Here is a 27,921-nt window from a genome sequence, read left to right on the forward strand (position 1 = left end):
GGTATCTGCCACACTCAGGCACGACCATCAGACTGGCAGACCACATACCGTGACTCTTCACTCCAAAGCATAGCTTACCATTGGTCTTCATTACAATAACAGAAAGCTTACACCCAGCTATATTACATTAGTCAGGATGATTAGTGGCTCATGGATGGCTACACAACTGTGATAACTGATATCATGCAGCATCCTGCACTGATGCTGACATACATCCCGATCATATCACTCAGGCCCGTGTGTGTGTGTGACAATTTCAACCTGCATTCTTTGCAGGGGTTTCCTGTCATGTTCTGGAGGTTTTCCAGATTGTTTTGCGATGGTTTTACATCAGTCCACTTCCATTTACAGATCACATCACTAATCATCAACCTGGGGTTCTTCAGTACTATAGAAGTGTTATGCAGACCAAATGCTTATGCGGCACCTTATTATCATTCTGTGCCAGAAGTCCGTTAACTCTATCAATCATTGCATCTGACATTCACAATTATTCTACTGTCTCCTTGAAGGTCTATGAGCATATTTATAGTTGTGTCTGTCGTGGTGCTTGGATAGGATGTGACCAGCTATCAATGGCAAGGTGTACAGATATTAATGGTAGGGCAGTACAGATGCATCTGTTCATCAACAGAATATAAATTTACAAAAAAACCATTATTTTTGTTCTAGTTTTTTTTTTTTTTTTTTTTAGAAGAAAGGGGTTAAAATCTATATATATAATTACAGGAAAACCTTTACTTATGGTTACTGGGTTTCTCTGATTAATCAAACAGAGGAACCCAGTAATCACAACCTCTAACTGTTCTCATACTCTCTTCAATTCAGCCCTGGAGAGATTGGGCAAGGATCATGGGGTAGAATTTTTTTTCAGCGTGGTCTGTGCTTCCTAACGGGAGATAATGCTTCTACAGAGATGGGATACACTTAAATAGAAAGGGTGCAAGAATATTTTCTGATCGAGGCGGTGATAGGTGGGTCGGAAAACTGTTAGCTTGGGGGGGGATTCACATTCTAAAAGATTAACAGTAGCTGCAGGCAGAGGCAATAGCGATTCTTGCACTGCTTCTACTGTAATGAGCAGCAGCCTAGAGAGCAAGTTTCTGGGGATTTCAAGAGCTGCAGGGAATCATCATGGAACAAGTAAATACATGGGCCATGTTACGGTGACTAAGAGTAAGAACATATGCATGTATACTTGCATGTACACCAATTCTAGAAGTATAGTAAATAAATTAGATGAATTTGAAGTGCTGATGAAGACATCAAAGACAGATATTGTTGGGATATCAGAGACATGGTATCACACAGATATAAGCAGTCCAGAATTGGAATTTGGGGAGTACAATGTGTACAGGAAAGTTAGACCGGCCAGGAAGGGAGGAGGGGTTATGCTGTTAGTTAAGAAACACATAAAATCTAAGGAAGTACATCCAGTTGACATGGGTGGAGAGTGCAATGTTGAGTCAGTTTGGTGTGACATAAAGACTGGGAAAGGAAAAATGAGAGGAGGAGTGTGTTATGGGTCTAATGACTCTGATGAGTACAACGAACAATAGTGCAAAGAAATAGGGTAGGCCAGTACATTAGAATGTCTTGTAATGGGGGATTTTAACTTTCCAGTTATTGACTGGAAGTTGTGGATTGCTCACTCGCACACCAGCAAGACTTCTTTAGATTTATTGGAGGATTGTTTTCTACAGCAACATGTTCGAGGGCAACCAAAGCGAGTAATACTCTTGATCTGATTATCAGCAGTGATTATTCATGCATTAAGAATTTGCAGATAAAGGAACCACTAGATGATAGTGATCACAGTGTACTGATGTGGGATTTACTTCAAGATGTAACTACCATCAAGGGGAAAAAAAGAGAAGGGTTTTTGTTTTCGTAAGGGTGACTACAGTGGCCTGAGAGAGTTTTTAATTTCTATGTTGTTGTTGTTGTTGTTGTGGGAGTTTCATGGCGCATAAGCAACTTTGACTATAATGCGCCTATTCATTTATATTAAAGGAAAAGGGAAAGAATCATACTGTCTGAGATGTCCTTAATCAGAAAAGATTAAAAATTCTAATTTGCTTCAGAAAACGGAAGAATTCAGATATATTTGCCTTGTCACCTATCAAATTCTCTAGGGTTATTGGTTGTTGAAGGATAACCAGTGATTGCAGGGTTGAAATTCTGTCTTGTTTATAATAGGGGCAGTCAATGAGAATGTGTTTAACTGTGATATTTATATAGCAATGTGGACACAGTGGTGGATCATCTCCTGTAAGTAAATGAAGGTGGGTCAGGTAAGTATGACCTATTCTTACTCTTGAAAGAATTACTTCTTCTCGTCTTGATGTTCGGACACTGGAGGGCCAGATTTTCGGAACCTGTTTAATCTGAAAGAGTTTATTGTTCGTTTGGGAATGCCACTGCGCTGTCCATTCTGTTAGGCATGCAGCATGAATCATTATTGCATAGTCTGAGGCTGGGACAGGGATATTGGTTAAATCTAAGCTGGTTGGGTTTTTTGCAGCTTTATCAGCCTGTTCATTGCCTAAAATACCAGAATGTGCTGGTATCCAGCAGAAAGCGACCAGTTGGTGACGTTCATTAATCTTTAGTAATAAATTTCTAATTTCATTTATAACAGCGTGAAATTTATCTGAGGAATTACTCAAAGCCTTGATTGAGCTGAGGGAATCCGTGTAAATTACTGATTTTAATGAGCAGTCAGGAGGGAGATTATTTAAAGCTAGTTTAATTGCGAATAATTCGGCCGAGAAGATACTGAATTCAGAAGGAAGGGCTGCTGATACAATTGTATTCGGAAACACTGCAGCTGCTCCAACTTTTGAATTGGATTTAGAGCCATCTGTGTATATTGGTAAAAAATCAATATACTTTTGAGTGTGGACAGTATGAACTTGCCTGATATTTGATGATTGCAAAATATTCTTTCCCCACTGGCAGAGGTAAGTGTCACAGGTCGGTATAGGTGTTTGAACCCATGGTGGTTGGGTACAAGTGGCTACTTGTTGTACGGAATGGAGGGATATATTCCAAACCTGCAGTAGTTCAAGAAGGCGATGACCAGCTGGTTTTACTATGTTAGGTTTATTTCTGTACAGATTTTCTAATGGTGGATTGAAAAGATATGGCTGAATGGGATGCGAGGCACAACTTTGTATCTTGACAGAATACTTTAGCAATAGTAGTTTCCTACGTAAATATAGTGGCGGCTCATGAGCATCAATGTAAAGGCTATGTGCGGGCGATGTTCTGAATGCGCCAAGTGCAATCCTCAGTGCACTGTGTTGTACTGGATCAAGGCAGCGTAATGCGCTCTTTCTGGCAGAATCATAAATGGGAGCTCCATAATCAAGACGGGATCTGATTAATGCCTTGTATAATCGAAGAAGGCAGGTTCGATCTGCACCCCACGTTTGTGCAGATAAAGCTCTTAGTATGTTTATCTTTTTTAAGCAGGCAGTACGTACTTTTTTAATGTGCTCTAAGAAATTTAGCTTGTTGTCCATGATTAAACCTAGAAATCTAATGTTACTAGTGACTGGGATGGAAATATTAGAGATGTGAAGTTCAGGATCCAGATGAAATTTTCGTTGTCTACAAAAATGAATAGCAACTGTTTTCTGCTGTGATAGCCTATAGCCGTTAAGGCTGGCCCATTGCTGTATTTTATTTAACGATATCTGAAGCTGTCGTTCAATAGATCTCATATTTTGGGAATGACAGGAGATGGCAAGGTCATCCGCATAAAGGTACGTTTCTACAGTATTTGGAAGTTGTTTAGTGATAGTCTATTCTTAGGGCAAAAAGAGTGGCACTCAGTACTGATCCCTGTGGAACACCTTCTTCCTGAATGTAAGTTGCAGAGAGGGCATGTTGGTATCGAACTTGAAAAGATCTAGTGTGTAGAAAATGCTTTATAAATATAGGAAGGTTGCCCCGCAGACCAAGAGAGTAAAGGTCTCTTAGTATGCCATGCCGCCAGGTGGTATCAAAAGCCTTCTCTATATCTATGGATACCATTACTAGATGTTCATGCTTAATAAAGGCATTACGAATGGCAAATTCAGCCTTAACCATAAGGTCCAGGCATGACCTGTTTTGACGAAAGCCATACTGACTATTGCTCATTAACTGTTCTGACTCAATGATCCAGACGAGTCTACAGTGGACAATTTTTTCTAGAATTTTGCTGAGGCAGCTTGAGAGGGAGATTGGTCTATAGCTATGTGGATTGGTTGGGTCTTTTCCAGGTTTTAGGAATGCCAAAACAGTAGAATGATGCCAAGAAGTTGGATAGATATTTTCTAGAAAAATACGATTGTAAAAGAGCAGAAGGAGATGCAATGCTCTGTCATCAAGATGTTGTAGCATGGCGTAATAGATTCCGTCTGGTCCGGCAGCACCATTGTGGGCTGTTCCGATAGCATGGAAGAGTTCGGAATATTGTAGGGGTTTGTTATACGGCAGAAGGAGAGCAGTTTGGAAGTTAACAGAGTGCTGTTCTGCAGTGTTTTTAATTCTCTGGAAAAGTGGAGTATAAGCTTCTGTCGCTGAGATTTCAGCAAATGTGTTGCCCAAAGCATTTGCGATATCTAAAGGACTAAATAGATCTTGCCCATTACAGGATAGAATTGGTGAAGGTACGGTAGGGAACTTACCAGAAAGCTGTCTAATTTTCTTCCATATTATTTTGGTGTCAGTGTTTTTGTTAATGCTTGATGCAAAACGGATCCAGGATTCTTTCTTTGCTTGCCTTTGAATGAAACGTGCTTTTGCCTTTGACTTCTTATAATTTATTAGATTGGGTGTTGTTGGATATTGCCGAAACAAATTCCAGGCTTTATTTTTTGCTTTTTTGGCTTTTGTGCATTGCTCATTCCACCAATAATTATAGTGCTTACGAACCGAGGGATTTGACAGTGGTATTGTTTCTTTAGCCACATCTAGAAGATGTGACGTGATGTATTTTGTCACATCATCGATAGGCTGGAGACGGATTTTTTCCTCATCAAAAGATATTGATGACCGGAATTTTGCCCAGTTTGCTCGGGCAAATTTCCATTTTCTGCAGGGTTGAGCTGGAGGAGTCTGTGCTGTTAATAGGTTGCATACGATTGGGAAGTGATCACTACCCATTATATCATTTAAAACATACCATTCTATGGTCGGGACCAGTAATGGGGAACAAATGGAGAGATCTATGGCTGAGGTATGTCCATTTGGGAGCTGAACGTGAGTGTGTGTGCCAGTATTGAGTATGGTGAGGTTTACTGCCTCTATTAGGCTCTCAATGAGTCGACCTCGTCTATCTAATTTAGGATCGCCCCATAAGGGGTGGTGCCCGTTGAAGTCCCCTAACATACAGAGAGGTGGAGGTATCTGTATAAGGAGATCTTCAAGATCTTTTAAACAGTAGGTACGGTTTGGCTGTAAGTAGATTGATACTAAAGTTATTTCAATATGGAGCTTTATACGCACAGCAACAGCTTCTATTTCAGTTTGAAGTGGAATATGTTTAGTTGGGATCATTGAATTTATCAGGATTGCTACACCACCATGGGCAGCATTTGCTGTATTACGATCCCTTCGATAAAGGCAATAGTTCTTTATCGAAGGAGAAATTTGCAAAGTTAAGTAAGTTTCCTGAAGACAAAGGGCAACTGGAGAAAATCGATTTATTAGATCTTGGATATCGACTGTATTGCAACGAAAGCCTCTGCAGTTCCATTGTAAAATACAAGGCATTATTTGTGTTTAGTTGATGGAGCTGATTCTGACTGCTTTTTGAAAGTGACTGGTTTATGGCGATCTAATTTGTGTTTGTCTTTTTTTTGGAAGACTGGCCGACCAGTGTCCATTTCTTCTTCTTCGGCATGGATCTCTAAAATAGGATCTTCCTCTATAGATGTGCCATCTGTGTCCATGGTTGTGTCTCGAATATTTTTGATTATATTTGAATTTGTAATACATGGTGTGGTAGCACTCATTGGGGGAGGAGATTCCGCTGGTATTGAAAGAGGAGTATTATTTGCTTGGTCTGAGAGTTTGGGTTGTTGTTTACGCACATCTGGTTTTTCCCCAGAGAGGACAGTTCTGGCCCAATCTGAAATTGAAAGATTAGTAGGAACTGAAACATTAGTTTGAGTAGAGACTGTTTGGTATTTTTTAACTGCATTAGCATAGGAAATATTTTTATTCATAGAAGGTGCCACTAGTCTTCTCACTTCTGGGTAACTCACTTTGTTCTCGACCTTGTATTTTACAATTTGTTTCTCCGTTTTCCATTTTTCACAAGTTCTGGAGTAGGCAGGATGATCACCTTTGCAATTTGGACAGGTCATTTTTGTAGTCGTACAGTCACTTTGTATGTGATCCGAGGAACCACAGTTGGGGCAGACAGGAACTCCTCTGCATACAGTTTGTGAATGTCCATACTTTTGACATTTAAAACATCTTAAAGGATTGGGAATGTACGGACGGATACGGCAAAGTAAATAACCTGCTTTTACAGAGGAGGGTAAGTTGGGTGTATTGAAAGTGAGAATAATGTTTCTGGTTGGAATAAGTTGATTATCTTTTTTAGTCATTATACGTTTGGCTTGAATTACATTTTGTCCCTGCAGCTCTTGGGTAATTTCTTCCTCTGTGACATTTAACAGGTCCCAACTGGATATGACACCCTTAGATGAATTTAGGGTTGCATGAGGAGATATTTTTACAGGAAAGCCCGCAAAGTTTGTTAACTGTAGGAGTTTTTCTGAATGCCTCTGGTTCGTAGTTTCCACTAGCAAGTCTCCTGATTGTAATCTCTTGACAGTCTTGGGAGATCCTGCAATACCTTCGAGATGTTTTTGTATTACGAAGGGAGACAGTTTGCTCATTGGCTGACTAGTAAGGGAGTGGAAAATTAAAAAGGATGGGCAGGGTTGCTCCATCTGATTAGTCTTCTGTCTCTTTGGATGGTCATTTTCTAAGTCGTGATTGGGGTCATGATTACTATAATTACTATAATAATTAATGATAGACACCAGCCAGGAATTAAACTAAAAATTTACTATGCAATGAAATAATATACAATGAAATATGATGCAAATAAAATAAAACACTGATTAAATTATAGTTAAAATATAGTTAAAAACAATAAAATTAATTAAAATAAACTAGGTTAAAAGCGATAAAACAATACAATCTGGAGCTTTCGGAGAACTGCCGTCTCCTTCTTCAGCATACTACCAGTGCTACAACACATCCTTAAGTAGCCGGTCCATGGCACTCATGCACGTGATCATCAGATACATGATCTACATTCTCCATGCGCGTATCGGAAATGGAAGTGGCTCGGGAGCGTGTCAAACAGAAACGGTCATCCCTTCTGAGGACAACTGCCTCAAACAGGGGGTGTAAACGGATCCCCCTGTCCCTATAAATAGTATTGTGACTGGATGAACCGATTCTCAAGCTCTCGAGCCACTTGCGTTCCCAAAATCCATGGGCGCGGTCGGTAATGACGGCGTCTTCAGGGGAGATCCGATGCTGCTTTTCCCAGAAATGCTCTGCCACAGCAGACCTCGCATAGTTAGCAGTCTTGATAGCGGTCGTGTGTTCCCCCAGACGGTCCTTTAAACGTCGGCCCGTTTCCCCCACATAACACTCCTCACAATCCGGGCACTTAATCTCGTACGAGATTAAGTGCCCGGTAGCACTGGTAGTATGCTGAAGAAGGAGACGGCAGTTCTCCGAAAGCTCCAGATTGTATTGTTTTATCGCTTTTAACCTAGTTTATTTTAATTAATTTTATTGTTTTTAACTATATTTTAACTATAATTTAATCAGTGTTTTATTTTATTTGCATCATATTTCATTGTATATTATTTCATTGCATAGTAAATTTTTAGTTTAATTCCTGGCTGGTGTCTATCATTAATTATTATAGTATGGAAATTCCCAGCCCCATAGGCCTGTTTCAAGATTACTATAATTGTCTGTTCTTGAGCTCGAAGGCTCTAACGGTGGATAATTGTTTTTATCCATGATGGCTCCTTTTCGCCCTGGGGGTTTCTCCTTACCGCCCAGGTTACCGGCCCCGCCACGGGGAGGCAGGAGCAGTGCCGCTTTGTGGCCAAGCGTAGAGTTAGTACTGTTAGTAAGTCTAAATTAAAGAAAAAGGTGATTTCCTTCTTCTGGGCTCTCTTCTTATTTCTTATAAGAGACTAGAGCTACTTAACAGAAAAATTTAATAACTGCAATAGAAAACAAAGGAAAACTTAGTCGCTGGGAAGAAAACCGCTCGATATAAGCACAATAATCACTTGGCCACGGAAACGCTTGGCACCCGGGGCCTTTAATTTCTATACAGTGGGATAAACTGATAATGTTAAAAAACAGCGAATTCTAAATGGGAAGCCTTCAAGGAATTAATCTTGGAAGCTACTAGGCTTTTCATATCATCTAAGAAATACTGTTCAAGATTTAGACCTAAATGGAGGTCAGATGAACTAATGAGGCTTGTGGCAGAGAAGAAAATGCGTGGGTTGCACACAGGTGACACAGAAGCCTATGGAAGATATAATCTAGTCTGCAATCAAGTCACAAAAGAGGTTAGGCAAGCAAAGGTTGATTATAAGAAATGCTTGGCAAAGGATGCAATGAAAAACAACAAAGACTTCTTTACTTATGTAAACTCTAGAAGGAAGGGGACAAATCAGATTGGTCCACTTGATGATGATGGTTCGACTGTTGGTGATTCTGCTCAGCTAGCTGACAAACTGAATGAGTATTTTGCATCTACATTTACACATCAGTAATTCTGTAAGAAAGAGGAGGACAAGTTTACTAAACTCTTACAGGGAACTAAACGATTTTGCAATAACGGTGAGTAAAGTGTAGGAGAATTTGTTGAAATTAAACATAAAAAAGGCAGCTCGGGTGAATGGAATCTATCCAGTTATATTGAAGGAGACACCAAGGGACGTAAGCAAACCCTTAACCATAATTATGAGAGCATCCTTAGATTCAGGGACGGTCCCCATGGACTGGGGATATGCAAATGTATCCCCAATTCACAAAGGGGTTCACAGGGTGACACAAATAATTATAGACCTGTTAATTTAACTTCTGTTCCAGGGAAAATAATGGAGTTACTGGTTAAAGAAATGATGCAGGATCACCTAGACAAGACTGCAGTAATAGTTTAGACACAGCATAGGTTTGTTAAGGGGAAGTCTTTTCTGACCAATTTAATTAGATACTACGATGTGGTCAGAAAGGAACTGGATGCAAAATATAATTTTGATATCATATACAGTACTTGGATTTCAGGAAAACTTTTGATACTGTTGCACATGGAAGACTGCTGTAAAAATTGGAGTGGTATGGCATTAAGGGCATGTTTCTGCAATGGATAAAGGGATGGTTGAGTGGGAAACAGCAGAGAGTGGTAATAAATGGACACTGCTCTACATGGACTAATGGTATGAGTGGAGTCCCCCAGGTTTTGTGTATTTATCGATGATATTGATGAAGGCATATCAGGCTTAATGTCCAAGTTTGCAGATGATATAAAGCTTGGCAGGTTGTTAACGACAGTAAAGACAGTATGCTACTGCAACAGGATCTAGAAAAGTTGAGGCAGATGGGGTGAGAAGTGGCAACTAAAGTTTAACATTGACAAATGCAAAGTAACGTACCAACTGTGTGGTACTACACTCAGGGAGGTGGAGAATGAAGAACACCTGGAGGTAATTGTGCTGTCAAATATGAAGTTCTCTGAGCAGTGCAGATTGGCTGTCAGAGCAGGTCATGGAGTCGTGTCAATGATATATAGGAATTTTTGTAGCAGAGACAAGGAGGTGATTATACCTTTGTATAAGGCAATGGTCAGGTGACAACTTGAGTACTGCATACAGGTCTGGTGGCCTCATTTTAGTAAGGATGTAGTGTTGCTAGAACGAGTACAGAAAAGGGCACCAAGATTGGTGATAGGAACAAAGGGATGCTCTTACCAAGAGAGGCTTATGTTCTGCAAGTTGCAGCATCTGGAGACTAGGCACCTGCACGGTGATGTCACTGAGGTGCATAAGGTCTTGAATGGTTTGAGCAGGCTCAATTTGTTATTTGTTGTTGTTATCTGGTTTTTAGGAGCATTAGCAACTAAGGCCATATTGCTCCGGGGATATGCGGTGGTCATTCCCTGACCTTCCCGCATCCTTCGTATTTGGTGGTGACGGGCTCGAACCCCGGTATAATCAAGAAGTGTGTGCTACGCACTGCTGCTCCTTCCCACCTGGCTACGGAGACGCCTGCAGGCTCAATGCTGATGGGATACTTCTGCTTGTTCAGATTAAGAACTCAGGTTCTTAATCTGAGCAAGCTTAATCTGAGGGGGCATAAATTCAAATTGTTGAAAGAGAATTGTAGAAGACAGATGTACAGAAGTTTGACTTTAACCAGTGGGTGGTTGATTGCTGGAACAGATTTCCATCTGTTGTTGTAGAAGTTGATAGCTTAAATAAATTCATGGCACAACTAGACAAACATTTGGAGTAACCAGATAGGTGAAATGGGAAGAGGGTTTTTTTTTTTTGGTTGATGCTGTATAAGCTTGCTTGTTTTCTTGCATCATATGACTCAATTAATGCTAATGCCATCTCCCATCCCTTTCTCACCTGGACATTCTGATCATCAAAGGAGTAATATCCAGACAAAAGGGATGACACAAGTTTCGGAAGGTGATGCTATTAACAAAGGTGATAATTGCGTTATAATAATGTAGCAATTGTTAGTTATGTCTTAATGGAAATAACTCTTTTAAAATAATGATTAGAGCTTTGAAGTATTAATTATTCACTCTGAAATTATTCTTAAATCACACATTTTAAATTTTCTATTAAAAAATATTTCCTAATAAATGCAATGTATGCAACTAATGACATTATACATTATAGTTCACAAAAAATCTTTTCATTCTAAACTTAATGAGCCCAAGGGAAGGCTCCAATTCTCAATTTCCATTCCATTGAAGAGAGAAATGTGATGGAATCAAGTGGTCAAGTTAAAGTATAGAAGCAGATGCATTTGAACTGATTATGATTTAAATCCACATGAGCACAAAACACAGCTGATAATAATTTTTGTTAAATGACTAGTTGTAAATGCTGCTAATCTATGTGCTCATGCTACAGAATAAACAGAACACACTGTAATGGTTATTTATTCACTAGTTGCCTTGTTTCACAGGTGAAGTGAGGTAGTTAGTGAACACTATGATCATTTTAAATTGATGTCCTTACTCTGAAATATTACCTAATTATTATTTCAGAATAAAAACATCACTAAGTACGTGATAGGTCCCCAACATTCTCAGGGATGTAACTTCTTACCCATGCTAAAAGTCCATGAGCCTTGCGAGAGAAGACAACATTTTTGAACAAAAATTATAAATTGCATCATGCCTATCACCCAAGGATGTGACACAGCATTGTATTCTTATTCAGTTTATAAAATGTTGCCATTAAATGATAGTAGTAGTCGAGAAGAACAGTTGAGCAGTCGAGAAGAGCAGGCGGTATTTAGACCCGGGCGAGGATGCTGTGATCAAATCTTTGCCATCCGTCAGCTGATGGAGGAGAGAATCCGGTGTGGACAGCGAACCGTCATTGTTTTCATTGACTTTAAGTCTGCTTTCGACTGTGTCCATCGGCCTGCCTTATGGAAACTACTAGAGGTCGAACATGTACCTCGAAAAGTCATCACACACCTCCAAACTGCATACAACAGTTTAACCAGCCAGGTGCGCATCCAGAACGATTTATCTGAGGAATTTACCATCCAAACTGGAGTCCACCAAGGGGATGTAGCCTCCCCGTTGCTTTTCAACATCGTGGTCGACGCCATTATGAGGCAAGCATTCAGAAACAGACGGGGCATACAATACGACAAGGATCACTATGTGACTGACCTGATGTTTGCCGATGATAGTGCTATCTTTGCTGGTAATGACTCTGAAGCCAAGGACATCCTTTACGACATTGCCCGGCCATACGGTTTGAAGATCAATGCTGATAAGAGAAAGGCCCTGACAACAGATGAATCGCAAGCCACCATCTATCTTGAAGGCATCCAGATCGAGCAAGTACAGGACTTTAAATACCTTGGGTCGCTGATCCAGGAGAAGAAAGTTGCATCCACCACGGAAATCCACAGCAGAATTGGACAGGCGGCCACTGCGTTTGCCTCGCTCAAATGGTGTCTGTGGAAGAGGACCAACATTTCCTCAAAGACTAAAATCCGACTCTTCCGGACTTTGATCCTGCCCATTCTCCTTTACGGATCAGAAACATGGATTTGTTTCAAGCTAGATTTAAACAAACTTGAGGTATTCCAAATGCGATGCCTGCGGCAGATTTTGGGCATCTCACTTCTTGACCGCATCACTAATGATACCATCCGCACCAGATGCCAACAGCAACCAACCATTGCTGACCAAATCCAGAAGCGAAGGCTTAGATGGTTTGGCCACGTATGTAGAATGGGCACGAACAGAATACCATCCACACTCCTTTGGAGACAACGACCCACCCAATGGAGCATCCAACGGACCGCGCCTAGGAAAGCGTGGGCCAAGCAAGTGGAAAATGACTTGAAGAGCCGACGTATCAACCTTAACCAGGCCAGGACTGACACCATGGATCGTAAAGTATGGAAGAACATCACAGAGCAAGTCCGAAACCCTGCGGCACCTACAGCAGCATACTGGTTGCGTGGCCAACTGCCTCCCCCAGCTGCCAGCTAAGGACCAAGAAGAAGAAGTAGTAGTAGTAGCAGCATCAGAGAAATGTGATGCAAGCTTATATAGCATCAGCCAAAAAAAAAAAACATTTCACACATCCATTCCCTCAAAACGTTTGTCCAGTTCCTCCTCGAAGCTATAAACTTCCACAATGACAGATGGAAGTTTTGTTCTAGCAATTAACCACCTACTGGCTAAAGGCAAATTTCCGCACACCTAATCTACAGCTGTCTTTCCTCAACTTGCATGTCCACTTAAGTTCATAATCTGAGCAAGCGGAAGAATCCCATCAGAATTCAGTGTGCTCAACCCATTCAAGGCCTTATACACCTCAATCAGATCACCTTGCAGGTACCTAGTCTCCAGATGCTGAAATTTGCAGAACTTAAGCCTTTTTTGGTAGGGATCCCTTCATTCCCCTCACCATAGGCATGATGTGTGAATTAACAATTTAAATTAGATTTTTAATTAAATTTAATTAGTTAAATCCTTTTACTCCATGTTTCAAAAGCAACATTTTATTTACTAACTCTATATGTTTGTTCATTGTTTTATGTTTGTTTATTTCTCCATTGTTTTATCAGTGGTGAGAATCAAAAAATTAAAAAACCAGTTCTCTATCACTTTACTCCCCAAGGTAAAAAAGGTAAAAAAGAAAACCAAACATAGACCAAAAGTAGCGTAGCTTGCATGGCGTTTGGTGAAACAGCCTTTAGGGACCGGTTCGGCAGACTCGGGAACTTCTAGGAACAGGTTCAAGCGAACCAGTATGAACCGGCTGAATCCCACCACTGCCCTACATCCCGAACAATGTAATGTAGGGTTTCTCAACATTACAGCGTCAATAAACAAGGTGTTGCTTTTAAGATATGGAGCGAGCTAAAGTGTTTAAAATTAATTCTTTTAATTTAAATTAAAAGAATTTAAATCTACAACTACTGGCATTCATATTTCTTAAAAAATTTTGACAAAATTCATTATTCTTTAAGTTTGCTAAGTTCCTGCCAAATTTTAATTCTTGACCCTTTTTCCTGGTTGTTGTCATTAACGAATTCCAAAGCATTATTTTAGTGAACAGAAGGTATTTAATTAGAGAGTATATTGATACCCACATAAAATATTATATTACGTTTAAAATTAATTAAATCCTTTTACTCCATGTTTTAAGAGCAACAATTTATTTAACTCTATATATTTGTTTCTCTCAACAAATACCTTACTCAGTTATTAATCTCATTAATTATCACAATTGTAAAATTTCGCATCAAGACTTTTTATTCACTTATCTGTCAGCTTAGATGATAGACAGCTACTTTTCAGGTGTTTTTTGGCAATTCTTGCATATGATTCTGATTTTTTTATAATTAATTCATTACAAATTCTACCTTTTTCACATGACTCATGTAATCATGAATTTATCTTACAGTTCATTATAGTTATTTTTTACATTTAAATGTGCTTCATGCTTTATAATGAAACAATTTAGATATAACATTTGGTGACAATATTCTTGTTCAGAAATTATAATGTATCCCCGCTTTATTTTATAAATGTAGACTTTATAATGGCTACCAAAACTGGTAGCCATTATAGCCAAAAAAAAGCCATGAATTAGGGTTGAATTTGAAAGCATCTGCAATTCTGCCCAGACACAATAGGAGGGAGTATATGATGAGAGCCTTGTCGATCAATTCAGCCCTGGAAAGATTGTGCAAGGCTCAAGGGGTAGAATTTTTTTCAGCCTGGTCTGTACTTGTTAACAGAAGGGACTGCTTCTACAGGGATGGGATACACTTAAATAGAAAGGGTGCAAGAATGTTTGCTGATGCTATCGAGGCAGTGTTAGGTGGGTCAGAAAACTGCTAGCTTGAGGGGATACAAGGACTAATAGATTCACAGTAGCCACTGGCAGAGGTGAAAGTGATTCTTGCACTGCTTCTGTTGGAATGAGCAGCAGCCTGGAAAACAAGATGCAGGATATTTCAGATACTGCTGGGAGTCATTGTGGTACAAGTAAACACATGGGTTGTGTTAGGGTAGCTAAGAATAGGGCAGGTGCATGTATACTTGCGTGTACACCAATGCTAGGAGTTTGGTAAATAAATTTGATGAATTTGAGGTATTGCTCAAAACATCAAATTGTTGGGATATCAGAGACGTGGTGTCACACAGATATTCGAAATGCAGAACTGGAATTTGGGGAGTAAAATGTGTACAGAAAGGATAGACAGGATAAGAAGGGAGGAGGGGTCATGCTATTAGTTAAGAAACACATAAAATTCAAGGAAGTGAAGCCAGTCGACATCGCTGGACAGTGCAGTGTCGAGTCAGTTTGGTGTGACATTAAGCATTAGGAGATCAAAATTGAGAGTAGGAGTGTGGTATAGGCTTAATGATGCTGATGAGTATAATAAGAAACTGTACAGGGAAATAGAGTGGACAGTAAATCAGAGAGTCTTATAATTGGTGATTTTAATTTCCCAGATATTGACTTGAATTTGTGGGTTGGTCACTCACACACTAGCAAGGCTTTTGTGGATTTATTGGATGATAGATTTCTACATCAGCTTGTTCGGGAGGCAACTAGAGGGAGTAATACTCTTGATCTAATTATCAGTAGTAATTCTTCATGCATTAAGAATCTGCAGATAAAGGAACCACTAGGTGGCAGTGATCACAGTGTGCTGAAGTGGGATTTACTCAAAGAGGTAACTATCATCAGGTGTAAAGGGAAGGGAAGGGTTTTTGCTTTCATAAAGGCGACTACGATGGTCTGAGACAGTATTTAAATTTTATACAGTGGGACAACATCATCAATTTATACAAACTGATGATGTTACCAGCAGCAAATTCAAAATGGGAAGGATTCAAAGAACTTATCTTGGAAGCTACTAGGCTTTTCATACCAACTAAGAAATATTGTTCAAGGTTTAGGCCTAAATGGATGTCAGATGAACTAATGAGACATATGGTAGAGAAGAAAAATGCATGGGATACATATAAATTAATGGGTGACATGGAAGCCTATGATAGATATAAGCTGGTCTGTAACCAAGTCATAAAGGAGATTAGGCAGGCAAAGGCAGATTATGAGAAATCCTTGGCAAAGGTTGCAAAGAAAAACAGAAAAGAGTTCTTTACCTATGTAAACTCTAGACGGAAAGGGATGAATCAGATTGGTCCACTGAATATTGATGGTTCAACAGTTGAGGATCCTGCTCAGGTGGCTAACAAATTAAACGAGTATTTTGCATCTACATTCACACATGAGGAGTTATTCAGGAAGGGGAATGCCAGAGGTGAAGTAAACTCTGGCAGTGAGCAAGGTAATTTTGTAATAACTTAGAGGAAAGTGGAGGAGAAATTGTTGAGGATAAACATAAAAAAGGCACCCGGGGTGGATGGGATCTATCCAGTTATATTAAAAGAGGCAGCAAAGGAAGTAAGCAAACCTTAGCTATAATTATGAGAGCTTCTTTGGACTCAGGGGGGGTACCCATAGACTGCAGATGTGCAAATGTGACCCGAATTCACAAAGGAGGATCAAAGGCTGACACAAGTAATTATAATCCTGTGAGTTTAACTTCTGTTCCAGGAAAATTAATGGAGGCACTTCTTAAAGAAGCACTGCAGGATCATCTAGACAAGACTTCAGTTATAGCTCGGACACAGCATGGTTTTGTTAAAGGAAAGTTTTGCCTGACCAATTTGATTGGATACTATGATGCAGTCACAAAAGAACTGGATGCAGGGAATAACTTTTATATTATATATTTGGATCTTAGAAAGGCTTTTGATACTGTTGCACATGGAAGACTGCTGCACAAATTGGAGCAGTGTGGCATTGGAGGCAAATTGCTGCTATGGATAAAGGGATGGTTGAGGAGGAGAAGACAGAGAGTGGTAATCAATGGACACTGCTCATCGTAGAGTCCCTCAGTGTTCAGTCCATTATTGTTTTCTGTATTTATAAATGATATTGATAATGGTTTATCAAGCTTAATGTCCAAGTTTTCCGACGATACAAAGGTTGGCAGGGTTGTTAAGGACACTACTGACGCTATGCTGCTGCAACAGGATCTGGAAAGGTTGAGCAGATGGGCTGAGAGTTGGCAAATGAAGTTTAACATTAACAAATGTAAAGTACTACATATGGGAAACAGTAACCCTAGAGCAACATAACTCTGTGGTACTACACTGACATTGGTAGAGAATGAAAAGGACCTGGGGGTAATTGTGCAGGCAAATGTGAAGTTTTCTGAGCAGTGCAGACGGGCTGCAAGAGTAGCTCATGGTGTCTTGTCAATGATATACAGGAATTTTTCTAGCAGGGATAAGGAGGTGATTATTCCCTTGTATAAGGCAATGGTCAGGCCACACCTTGAGTACTGTATACAGGTCTGGAGGCCTCATTTCAAGAAGGATGTAGAGCTGCTGGAACGAGTACAGAGAAGGGCAACAAATTAGTGAATGGAACAAAGGGATGCTCTTACAAAGAAAGGCTTAAGTTTTGCAAATTACAGTGTCTGGAGACTAGGCACCGGCGAAGTGATCTGATAGAGGTGTATAAAGCCTTGAATGGTTTGAGCATGCATGCTCAATGCCGATGGGATTCTTCTTCTTGCTCAGAATAATCACCTGAGAGGGCATAAATTCAAATTGAGGAAAGACAGATGTAGGATAGATGTGCGGGAATTTGACGTTATCCAGCGGGTAGTTGGTTGGTGGAACAGACTTCCATCCCTTGTTGTGGAAGTTGATAGCCTAAATAAATTTAAGGCTCAGCTATACAGGTATTTCTAACAAACGGAATGGTGAAATGGGAGTGGTTTTTTTTTTTTTTTTATTGGCTGATGCTGCGTAAGCTTTCTTTCTTGCACCATATGCCTCTACTAATGACTTAATAAATAGTAGCAATAGCTTAATTTTCAGTACTTACCTTAATATAATCTGCAATTGGGCTAAGAGTGAATAAGGTGGAATAGACTAAAAATTGGATTTAATGTGGAAGAGCTTATATTTTAACTCCGTTTCAAAAATTTAAGCTCATCCACATTAAATCTAATTTTTAGTCTATTCCAACCTTATTCACTCTTAGCCCAATTACAGATTATATTAAGGTAAGTACTGAAAATTCAGCTATTGCTACTATTTATTAAGTCAATCTAATTGGTACCCTAAGGAATCCTACAATTTATCCAATTGCCTCTACTAATGCTAATGGTAGCCATTATGAAGCACCAATTTTTGAATTTATGAAGTAAGCAACAATTTTAAATGTTGAATGGTTGCCATTAGTCAGCAAATTAGTTCAGTATACTGAGTACATTAAATAATCAATCTTTTTAAGTTTCAATAAACTAGTTAACTTTTAGCTTTAATTTGTAGTTATATAAAAATATAAATAAAAAAATATTAAAAAATTTTTGTGGGTATGCTATAATAACCAAACTTTAAATTCTAATAATAAACACTAAAAAATTATGAAAAAGTTGTTGATTCAAACGTACCTGACATGGTTCTAACAACCTTATAACCTCTTCCGTAATATCTGTACCATACTCTTCCATCTCTCTTAATAAATGTATTACTCGTTCCTCTACCAAAGCAATAAGACGGGGAAGGCATAAACGATTAGCCAGTTCTAAAAGTTTCAAGCAGTTGTTCACAGTTACTGTGTCATCAATATTGTCAGAATAGATATACACAAGAAGTTGTTTAAAGCACTCTGTAGTTGTCCCTGGAAACTGCACCTAATATTAAAAGCAAAGAGTAATAAAAATGGAACAGAATACATGAAAAATAAATATAAAGGATTATCATAATAAAATTATCACTCTCACAGATGTCTAGAGCACCATCTATTGAAATAGATGGTGCTCTAGACATCTGTGGTAGTGTAACAAAATTATAAAACACCAAATGTTTACATGCACAAAAGAAGGGAAAAAAAAAAAAATTCTAAAATCAATGCACCCACAGATACCTACATATTGACTTTTGAAAAGCTGGAGATCTGGTGTAATTGTAAGCAGGATTTCCCATCCACTTCCCCACAACAAGCAGTAGGGTAGAAAGAAATGTTTTAAAATTCAGACTTTGGGCTTGAAATTCAATTTTACTGAAGATATAAATATTTTATATTAAGGTACAACCACAGAACAGTATGCTTTCAAATATTCGTTTACTTAGGATTTTCTGTCTATAGATCCATAATTATTCCCAGAAACTTAAATTCGGTGACACATCTAACCAGGGAAGATCATGTGAAGTGTGAACATTTAGCCTGATTTGAGGACTCCTGGTATGCTGAGTTGACCCTAGGTAAGGAGAGATATGGTTTTCGGTTTGGAAATCTTCAATTTGTGGTTTCTAGCACATGCACTGAGTTTCCTTAGCAAGAGATTTGCAGTTTTATTCCAAGTCTGCATAGATGAGCCTCCAACAAGTAGTAATAAGTAAAAATTATTATTATTTTAACAATCCTCGGGCATAACTACATATGTGTATTGTATCTGTAGGAGTATATGTTCACAGACTATTTTTCGTGTGGCTGAAAACCCAAAAAATTCACAGGAGGAACACCCTAAACCCTCCACCTGAAATTGGCTAACTACAAACTGAAATGAAAGGGTAGAACTTCACCAGCCATCAATAAGACTCAAACCTAGGCCTTGTTATATAAGTAACAAGTGGTGAAACCACTATACTGTCATGGAGGACCCTTCAACAAGTAGAAGGTCATCCATAAAGGCAACTATCTCCAAGTTTTCAAAAATTATGAAAAGGCAGCATCAAGAATACAGTTTCAAGGGAATGGGCCCAAGACAGAGCCTTGCAGACAGCTTCTAGTGGCAGATATGGTGATTATTATTATTATTATTGTTGTTGCTCTTATATTATTTCTCCCTGATTGGGGGATTCCACTCCTTGACGGGTACAGCTACCAAGTACACAGAATGGTTGTAATGTCTGGTGTTACTGTTGGTCGAGGAACTCTCTGACTATTCTAGAGGTGTTCAGGATTGCTACTTTCTGGAGTTCCTTGTAGGTGTTCTCTGGGAGACCTATTGCTGCTAGGCTGCTATGTAGAGTGTTTGGCACCATACCAGTCGTTGACACGATGATCAGGATGGTCGTTGCTTCTTGCATATGCCACATCTCCTTGACCTCATGTCTCAGGTTCATGTACTTCCTAATTCTTTCCTCATGGGTTTTCTGGACATTGCTAGTGTTGGGCACTGCTTTGTCAATCAGGTAGGTAGCCTTTTCCATCTTGTCCACAAGGGTTATGTCCGGACTGTTGTGCGGGATGGTCTTATCCGTTATTATGGCGCAGTATCAGTACAGCTTGTGGGTTTGGGTCTCTAGTACTGCCTTGGGGTTCGTACTTGTAGTATGGTACACTTTCTTTGGTCAACTGGTATTTCCTCGCTAGCTTCTGAGGTATTATCCTGGCTACCTGGTAAGAGTGTCGTGTCTCTATGAGTGTACTCAGTCTGGGTGATCACCTTGCATCCTGTGGTAATGTGTTGGATCGTTTCTGAGGCTAGGTGGCATTGTCGACATGTGTGATCTGACATTCCAGGCTCCTTTGCGATGTATTTTCTATAGTTTCTGGTGTTGATTACCTGGTCTTGGATGGCCAGCATGAATCCTTCAGTCTCGGGGAAGAGCGTCCGGCTTGTGAGCCATGTATTGGAAGCAATGTTATCGATGTGATCTTGATGGAGGTCATTGTAGTGTCTGCTATGGAGTGTCTTCTTTGCCCATCTTTCTAGCTTCGTTTCTTGTGCCATCTGGGTGGGAGGGGTTTCCTCGCTTAGGTTGAGTAGGGTATACCACTTATCTATCTTCCTTATGGCCTGGTGGAGTTATTATTATTATTATTGTTATTAGACATATGGTGCAAGGAAGCCTGAGGCTTATGCTGCACCAGCCAAAAAAAAAATTTGAGTTACCCTGAAAGGGGACGGTGAGGGGGGGAGAGAGAGAGAGAGAGAGAGAGAGAGAGCTATTTGTTATTTTGTTTTTAGGAGCATTAGCAACTAAGGCCATATTGCTCCGGGATATGCGGTGGTCATTCCCTGACCTTTCCGCATTCTCCGTATTTGGTGGTGACGGGCTCGAACCCCGGTCTAATCAAGAAGCGTGTGCTATGCACTGCTGCTCCTTCCCACCTGGCTACGGAGGCGTCGAGAGAGAGAGCACAAGTGTCAGAAGTAGAAGGGAATCAGCAAGATTCCCTTCTACTTCCAGCTCAGGACCCTGGGTGTGCCAAGCCCATACTCACCAGATGTGAGTCCCTGGGGTTTAAATAGCCTAGTGCCTAGTAACCTGTCTATTAAAGAGATAGTTGTGAATCACCTTGTATAGATTAGTGGGCACACATTCATTTTCTTGAATTGAATAACTATACTATACCACCATACTGCATAAAAAGAACCTTCAAAGTCAATCAGAATGGCAAACAAATATTTGTGGGTAGGTGTGTCAGCTGTTTGAAGAACTATTGTACCATACTTTGTCAAAAGGCATACCTATCCTTGCAAGATACAAACCACAGCAACCGTAAAACAAAGAACTGGCAGCTCAATTTCACAGAAACTAAAATGACCTGTGAAATATTAGTCATCAAGCCTAATCTTTTAGTTGCTATGGCAGCCATGTTTGTTGAGCCCAATTATAATAAGGGAAGTTGTATAGGGCTTGAAAATATTTTCAGTATAGTGAAATTTTCATTGAAATGGTATTGTAAACGAATTTTACTGTGGTGACAAAGAAATGCCATTGATTAAAAATAATGAAAAATCAAAATTGGAGGAAACAAGAAGAAATAGAGATATCCACCAGGATAATATTTCCTCCTTACAACTATCTAATAGTTGTAGGGAAGAAATATTCCTCAGTAGAATGCGTGGAGGAACTAATTACAGTTTCCCCACTAAAATTCAAAGGGACAAGGATCATGCTGTTGCAGCAGACAACTACAAAAATTGTATCAGAATTACTAAGAGTAGAAAAAAGCATAACATCCTTTTGCTGGCACAGAAAGTTAGGAGTATGATAAATAATTTTGATAAATATAAATTATTGGGATGGGAAGGAGGGGAGAGAAGAGTATTGGTAATACCAGAGCTAGTGAGTGAAGGGAATTGGGAGGGAAATGAAAAGAATGGAGGGATGAATGAGAAGGGTGGGTGGGGGCAGAAATAGTTGGGAAAGTGAAAGAAGTGTGTCTAATGGGGGAGGAAGGGTGGTCTTCCACCTGTTTCTATTTATGTTGGATCTTGAAAGCTTCAACAAAGTCTCTCCACTTCTGGTGTTCCTCTACTAAAATTTCGGGGGGGGCTTTTTGAGACTGTCTCTCAGTTTTAAAGATTTTCTGTCGATGATTAAGCCTCTTTAAATTAGTAATATACAGAAAATAGTTAACATCAACAGATTTCCTATGGAAATGTCCAATGTAATTCAATCAAATTTCTGGTAGAAATATCCAATACAGAAATATACCAGTATATCGGAAAATTATTCAATGTTTGATAAAGTAGCGAAAGTACACAGGAATGGCCAGGGGTAGAGAACGGCATGGTGCAAGTACGTAATGATATGATGAATCACTACTTACTTATTTAGTGTTCATTGCAAAAACTATGTCTGAAGTGTGGGGTAGAAACCCACTGTTCCCAACACAAATATATGCAATGTCACCAATGAAGCAAAGGAAAATAGGAAGAGAAGACTCTTAAAAGTTTTTCATAGCCTATGTTTTAATAAAGACCAAAAGACAGAAGGAGGCCATGCAGTTCACTGCATAAGAGGGAAAAATAAAAAGTCCATACAATTACAGACAATTTTTTTTTTTTTAATAATATAGAAGGTACTGAGTCAGATTCCCATTTTAATTTCACCAAATCATTACCCTTTAGCAGCTAAGAAAGCAGTTTATTCCATTGGTCAGCAACAAATAGATTAAAAATAAACTCTGTTTTCATGTCCCATTTCAAGGTGAAGATTACACAATTATTCTGAAATCCATGTTTTCCAAGCTTTGAAACCCTCATCCTTTGCATTTCTCTAAGCCCTTTAAAGAAGCTCAACTTCTTTCTTTAAATGTGACCTCCAGACACGAATCCAATATTCCAACAGTCTCACCACTGAGTTATACACTGAGTGATCACTGAATTATACACTGAGTGATCACCATCTACCTAATACTTTGTAGGTCCTCCTTTTGCCATCAGTACAGCAGCTATCTGACATGGCACTGATTCAACAAGACATCAGAAGTGTTCGGAAGTATGGACAATCAAACTGTGTGTAATGCTGCTAGCAATGCAGGTATGGAGTTGAGTGGTATATCCAGATGACTGATATGCCTTTCCATAGTAACCCCCAAGTGCTCTATGGGATTGACATCGGGGGATTTCGGAGGCCAATTGATAGGTTGGAAGTCAGAACTGTGTTGCTCAAACCATTCCTGCACATCGAGTGCCCGATGGCTCAGCACATTGTCATCTTGGAAGACACCATCGCCATTCGGGAAAAAGTGTAACATAGCGGGGTGTACACAGTCAGCAAGCAGTTGATGATAGCGGAGACCAGTGATAAGTTGTTCCACATGCACCAGGGGTCCAAGTTCCTGCTAGTGAAACATGCCCCACACCATACAACCGCCTCCACCAGCCTGCACTTTTGATACTACGCATGATGGCTCAAGAGCCTCATGTTGTTGATGCCACATCGGTACACAACCATCCACGGTGTGGAGTAAATAACGTGGCTCATCCGACCAGCACACCTTCCTCCAGTCTTCTAACGTCTAACTTGCATGCTCTTTGCACCAGGCAAGCCTTTTGCACCAATGAACCTTGGTTAGGAGAGGATGCCATAGGGGTCGTGTGCTGGTATAGCACATATGTGCGAACGTGCAACGCATGGTCGTGCCAGATATTGTTCTGGGTTGGCCCATGTTGTATTGGGTAGTCAACTCTTCAACAGTGCTACACCTGTTCACCTGTACGAGTCATCAGACCCGGTGCTCACCTCTAACATCAACCTTTCGCTGATCTTTGCAGTTTTGCCGTCGGGTCGTTGTTTGAATATTTTGACGGCAGTCCTGGTATACTTTAACTACAGCGGCTCTCTAACACCCTACTAGTTCAGCCATTTGGGAAATCAAGGCATCAGCTTGTTGAGCACTCACAATCTGCCCTTTATCAAAGTCTGATAAATCCTTCCTTTTACCCATCACGCTCAGAATTTTACTACCTACTGAACCATTGAAAAACCTTACTTATGCTACGTAGGTCGACTAATTGCACACTCTTGTACCTCATGTGGTCAACGGGTTACATTCAGTTTTCATAGGGGTGGTCATAATTCAGTGACCACTCAGTGTATAATAGAAGTATAACCACCTTCCTAGATACAACTAAGTATATGAAATCACTGATACTGTACCTTCCTGGATACTTGCTAATACTGCAAGCTAACGTTCATATCAGACAGTATGTTAATGCCCAATCTCCCTCTTCATCATTTCTACCCTCCAGTATACAAATTATTCTTGGGCAGTTACTTCCAAAATGTTGCCTTACGTTTGGCAACATTAAAACATGACACTGCCATTTCTCTGACTATCCACAAATCTGTTTACATCATTCTGAAGGAGCTCTGCCTGACTTTCACTACTACCCAATGTCCCAAGCTTCATATCTGCAAATGGTAATGTCATTCAAGAAGGTTAGAAACAAGATTGTCTTGGCACTAAACCTTGAGAGAACCCGGCTTATAATCCTGGCTTACTCTGAAGAATGACCATTTATAAGAACTCTGTGCCTCCTGCCTTTTAGGCCATCTCCATCCATCTGAAGACCTTGCCTGACTCCACAGACCCCCAGCTTGTAAAGCAACCTGACATGTGAAACTGTGTAAAATGCTTTGCTGAAGTCCAAGTATATACATTTGTATAATATCAGAACTATTACTTGCATCCATCTCCTGTGTGATCATATCATAGTAGTTGGTTGGACAAACATAATTTTACTTTACAAAGCCATGTTGTGCTCCATTTAGGATATTACAGGCCATTTAGGATATGATCTTGTAATGTATCTCAGACCATGCATAACCTTTCCCACCACCAAAGATACATTGACCAGTCTAAAGTTACCTATATAATTCTTAACCTCCTTCCCCTTTGTATATTGCAAGATGTTATCATCTCTACATTCCAAGGAGGATACTCCTGATCCAACAATTAATTCTAAAAATTTGGAATATTACTTTGCATCCTCTGCTGAATTATCTATGTTTGTACCATTTCCATATGAGGAAGTTTTATTCATATTAACATATCAATAAAATTTCCCATACTCACCCTTGGTTCTAAAAGCTAACGATTTCTTAAACTCAGACTTTATCTACTAACCCCCTCTGTGGTCACGTTACAAATCAACTTAAAATTATTATATGAATCTGTGCTGCCAGCAATTTGTAATTGTCCAATGCTGCCTTCTTCTGTTCAATCCAGCTCACTAAATCCTTTTTCATCCATTTTGGTATCCACTTTTTGTATTACCTCTTTAATGGAATGAATGCACTCATGCTTCTGATGATGAATGTTTAGAAAGTACCCCACAGATGAACTATACTTTCTACCTCTCATACTTTTTGACATAACTGATTAAGTCCTAGAATCTCCTTAGTCCTCAGTAATCTCCCCCTTCTAGAAGTAAAACTCTTACCCTTATTCTATGGTGGAACAATGACAAATTTCATTTGTCATTGTCCACCATTCTATAGCATGCCCGGCCACACCCCCCCCCACACACACCCCATTCTCAACTTTCTTTTATCAATATTTCCTGATTCAGAAAAGTTTCTCCTGAAACTGTTCTAAAATCAGAATATAATCTTTGCGTTCAGGCAACTCTTGATCAGAAGCATAACTGAAGCACAGCATAGCATCCTGTCCTGCCTATACACATTTCGTGTCGTAAAAAAAATTAAGCTTACGACCTATATCAGGGTGACAACAAATCTCAGTTAACCTTATTATATCAGCATCTGTAGACTCAACCAGTACAGATTCATCCATTTCATTGATAGTACTTCAGGCATTACCACACAATAAACTTTTTATCCTCTTGTTATTACCCATATAGTCAAAATCACACTCTTTGGGTGCAATTTTAAATGTATCAGAGACAATATCTTTGTCTGTCCGTCCATCCATCCACACGTAACAACTTGAGTCTTGGTTAAGGAACTTTTGGGAAATTTATTTTGGCTCATTTGAAAAGATCTGTTCTGAATTTCCTTAAAACAGGACAAATAGAAAGCTGACAATTATTATTATTTATTTTTTCAAAGCTCAATAAGGGAAAGTCAGATCAACATCAGATTTTGAGCATATGCTCCCTTTGTCCCTGGGAAGATTTCTAGGCTCAGGTTCTGACTGCTCTGTTCATCAGTTAACCCCTCCCCTCCTCCTCCTGAGAAATCTATACATAATATAAATTCAGGTATGTTGCAGATGTCGGGACAATACTGAAGAAGCAATTTTCAGCTTCTGTTGGTCCCTTGGAAGGCAAGTTTTTTTTCTGTAAAGGTTTGATTTTTATATTATAAATATAATTTTTTGAAATTATTTTCATTGATAATTAGTGAATTTTAAAATGGTTGTTACAAGATCCGCCTGGAACTTCGTCAGAGGGTATCATAACTCATACAGAAATAATCAATGGTAAATTCCAGATGAGTCATTATCTCATCCTTTGCAGAACCTGTGGCATGTATTCTAAGGTCGACCTAGTGGATAATCATAGCTCACCTGGCAATTCTTTTCTCTGTCACCATTGCACAGAGTGTATCAATCTTAAGTTAAAAATTTGTTGCATTGCTAGGACAATTTGAGTCATTGAAAAAATGGGTGTTTGCTCTCGAGAATAATGTAACTGCGAGCTCGTCAGGGACCCAAGACTCTAGTAACCTACCAAACGATGCACTCCTGATTGGACTCCAGAACAGAATAACCAAATGCAAACTACTCTGGTTCAAAAGGACTTAGTTCTATTAGGAGACTCCATTGTCAGGGAAAGGGGAAATATTTTTTGTAATAAGGACAGGTGGACTAGAACCGTATGTCTGCCAGGAGCAACAATTAACATATTACCAACAGACTGTCAGATTTTAAGGGGGGTAAAAAGAATATTAATATTCATGTGGGGACTAATGATATTAAACATACACGATCTGATGATTTGTTAGACAAATATAGGATCATGCTGAAGGAATGCCACGAGTTAGGTCACAATGCCTATGTGTCTACAATTATGCCCAGTCACAATAGGGGGGATCATATGCTGAAAGCCTTGTGGATTAACTCAAGACTTAAAGGACTTTGCAAGCTTTTGGGGAAAAATTTTTATCAGCCTGGCCCACACTTGTAGATGGGCAGAGGGACTCTGTTTTGTAGAGACGGGATACATTTAAACAAAGGTGGTGCAAGGATTTTTCCCAGTATTAATGTTCAGGAAAACTGCTATTTTGGGGGGGACAAGAGTAATATAGATACGTGTTTATCTGAAAATATTGGTCAACGTAATGCTTGCACACATACCTCAAGAGTTCTTGTTTGTTACCACAACAGAATATATTAGCAAGATGTTCTGAGGACAGAAACATTTCAAATGAGTGGGTAGCTAATGCCAAGGAAGCGAGCTTAAATAACTTTAAGGAGTGTGTCAGGGTAGTTAACTACACAAGAACACTAATTCTTAATTGTTCATAAAGTAATGTCAGAAGTGTCATCAATAAAATGAGTGAATTTGAACTGATGGTTAGGGGATGAATCTGATTGGTCCATTTGACATTGATGGTTCGACTGTTGATGATCCTGCTCAGATAGCAAACAAACTGAATCAGTATTTTGCATCTACATTCACACATGAGGAATTATTAAAGAAATTGTTGAAGTTAAACGTAAGAAAAGCACCTGGGGTGGATGGGATCTATCCAGTTATATTAAAGGAGGCGGCAAAGCAACTAAGCAAACCCTTAGCCATAATTATGAGAGCATCCTTGGACTCAGGGGAGGTTCCCACAGA

At 39.5% G+C, this 27,921-nt stretch overlaps 1 protein-coding gene across 1 annotated transcript in view; it reads right to left on the reverse strand.

Moving 5' to 3' along the window:
• Window positions 1-27,921, reverse strand: part of LOC150078388 (rho-related BTB domain-containing protein 1-like) — a 384,612-nt gene that overhangs the window by 49,333 nt on the left and 307,358 nt on the right. The window contains exon 13 of the mRNA XM_090385409.1: window positions 18,319-18,561. Within this exon, the coding sequence (XP_090241535.1) occupies window positions 18,319-18,561 (243 nt within the window). The remainder of the gene's footprint in view (window positions 1-18,318; window positions 18,562-27,921) is intronic.

The sequence above is a fragment of the Mastigoproctus giganteus genome, chromosome 11, assembly GCF_048544385.1.
Source record: "Mastigoproctus giganteus isolate SK-2022 chromosome 11, ASM4854438v1, whole genome shotgun sequence".
NCBI lineage: Eukaryota > Metazoa > Arthropoda > Arachnida > Uropygi > Thelyphonidae > Mastigoproctus > Mastigoproctus giganteus.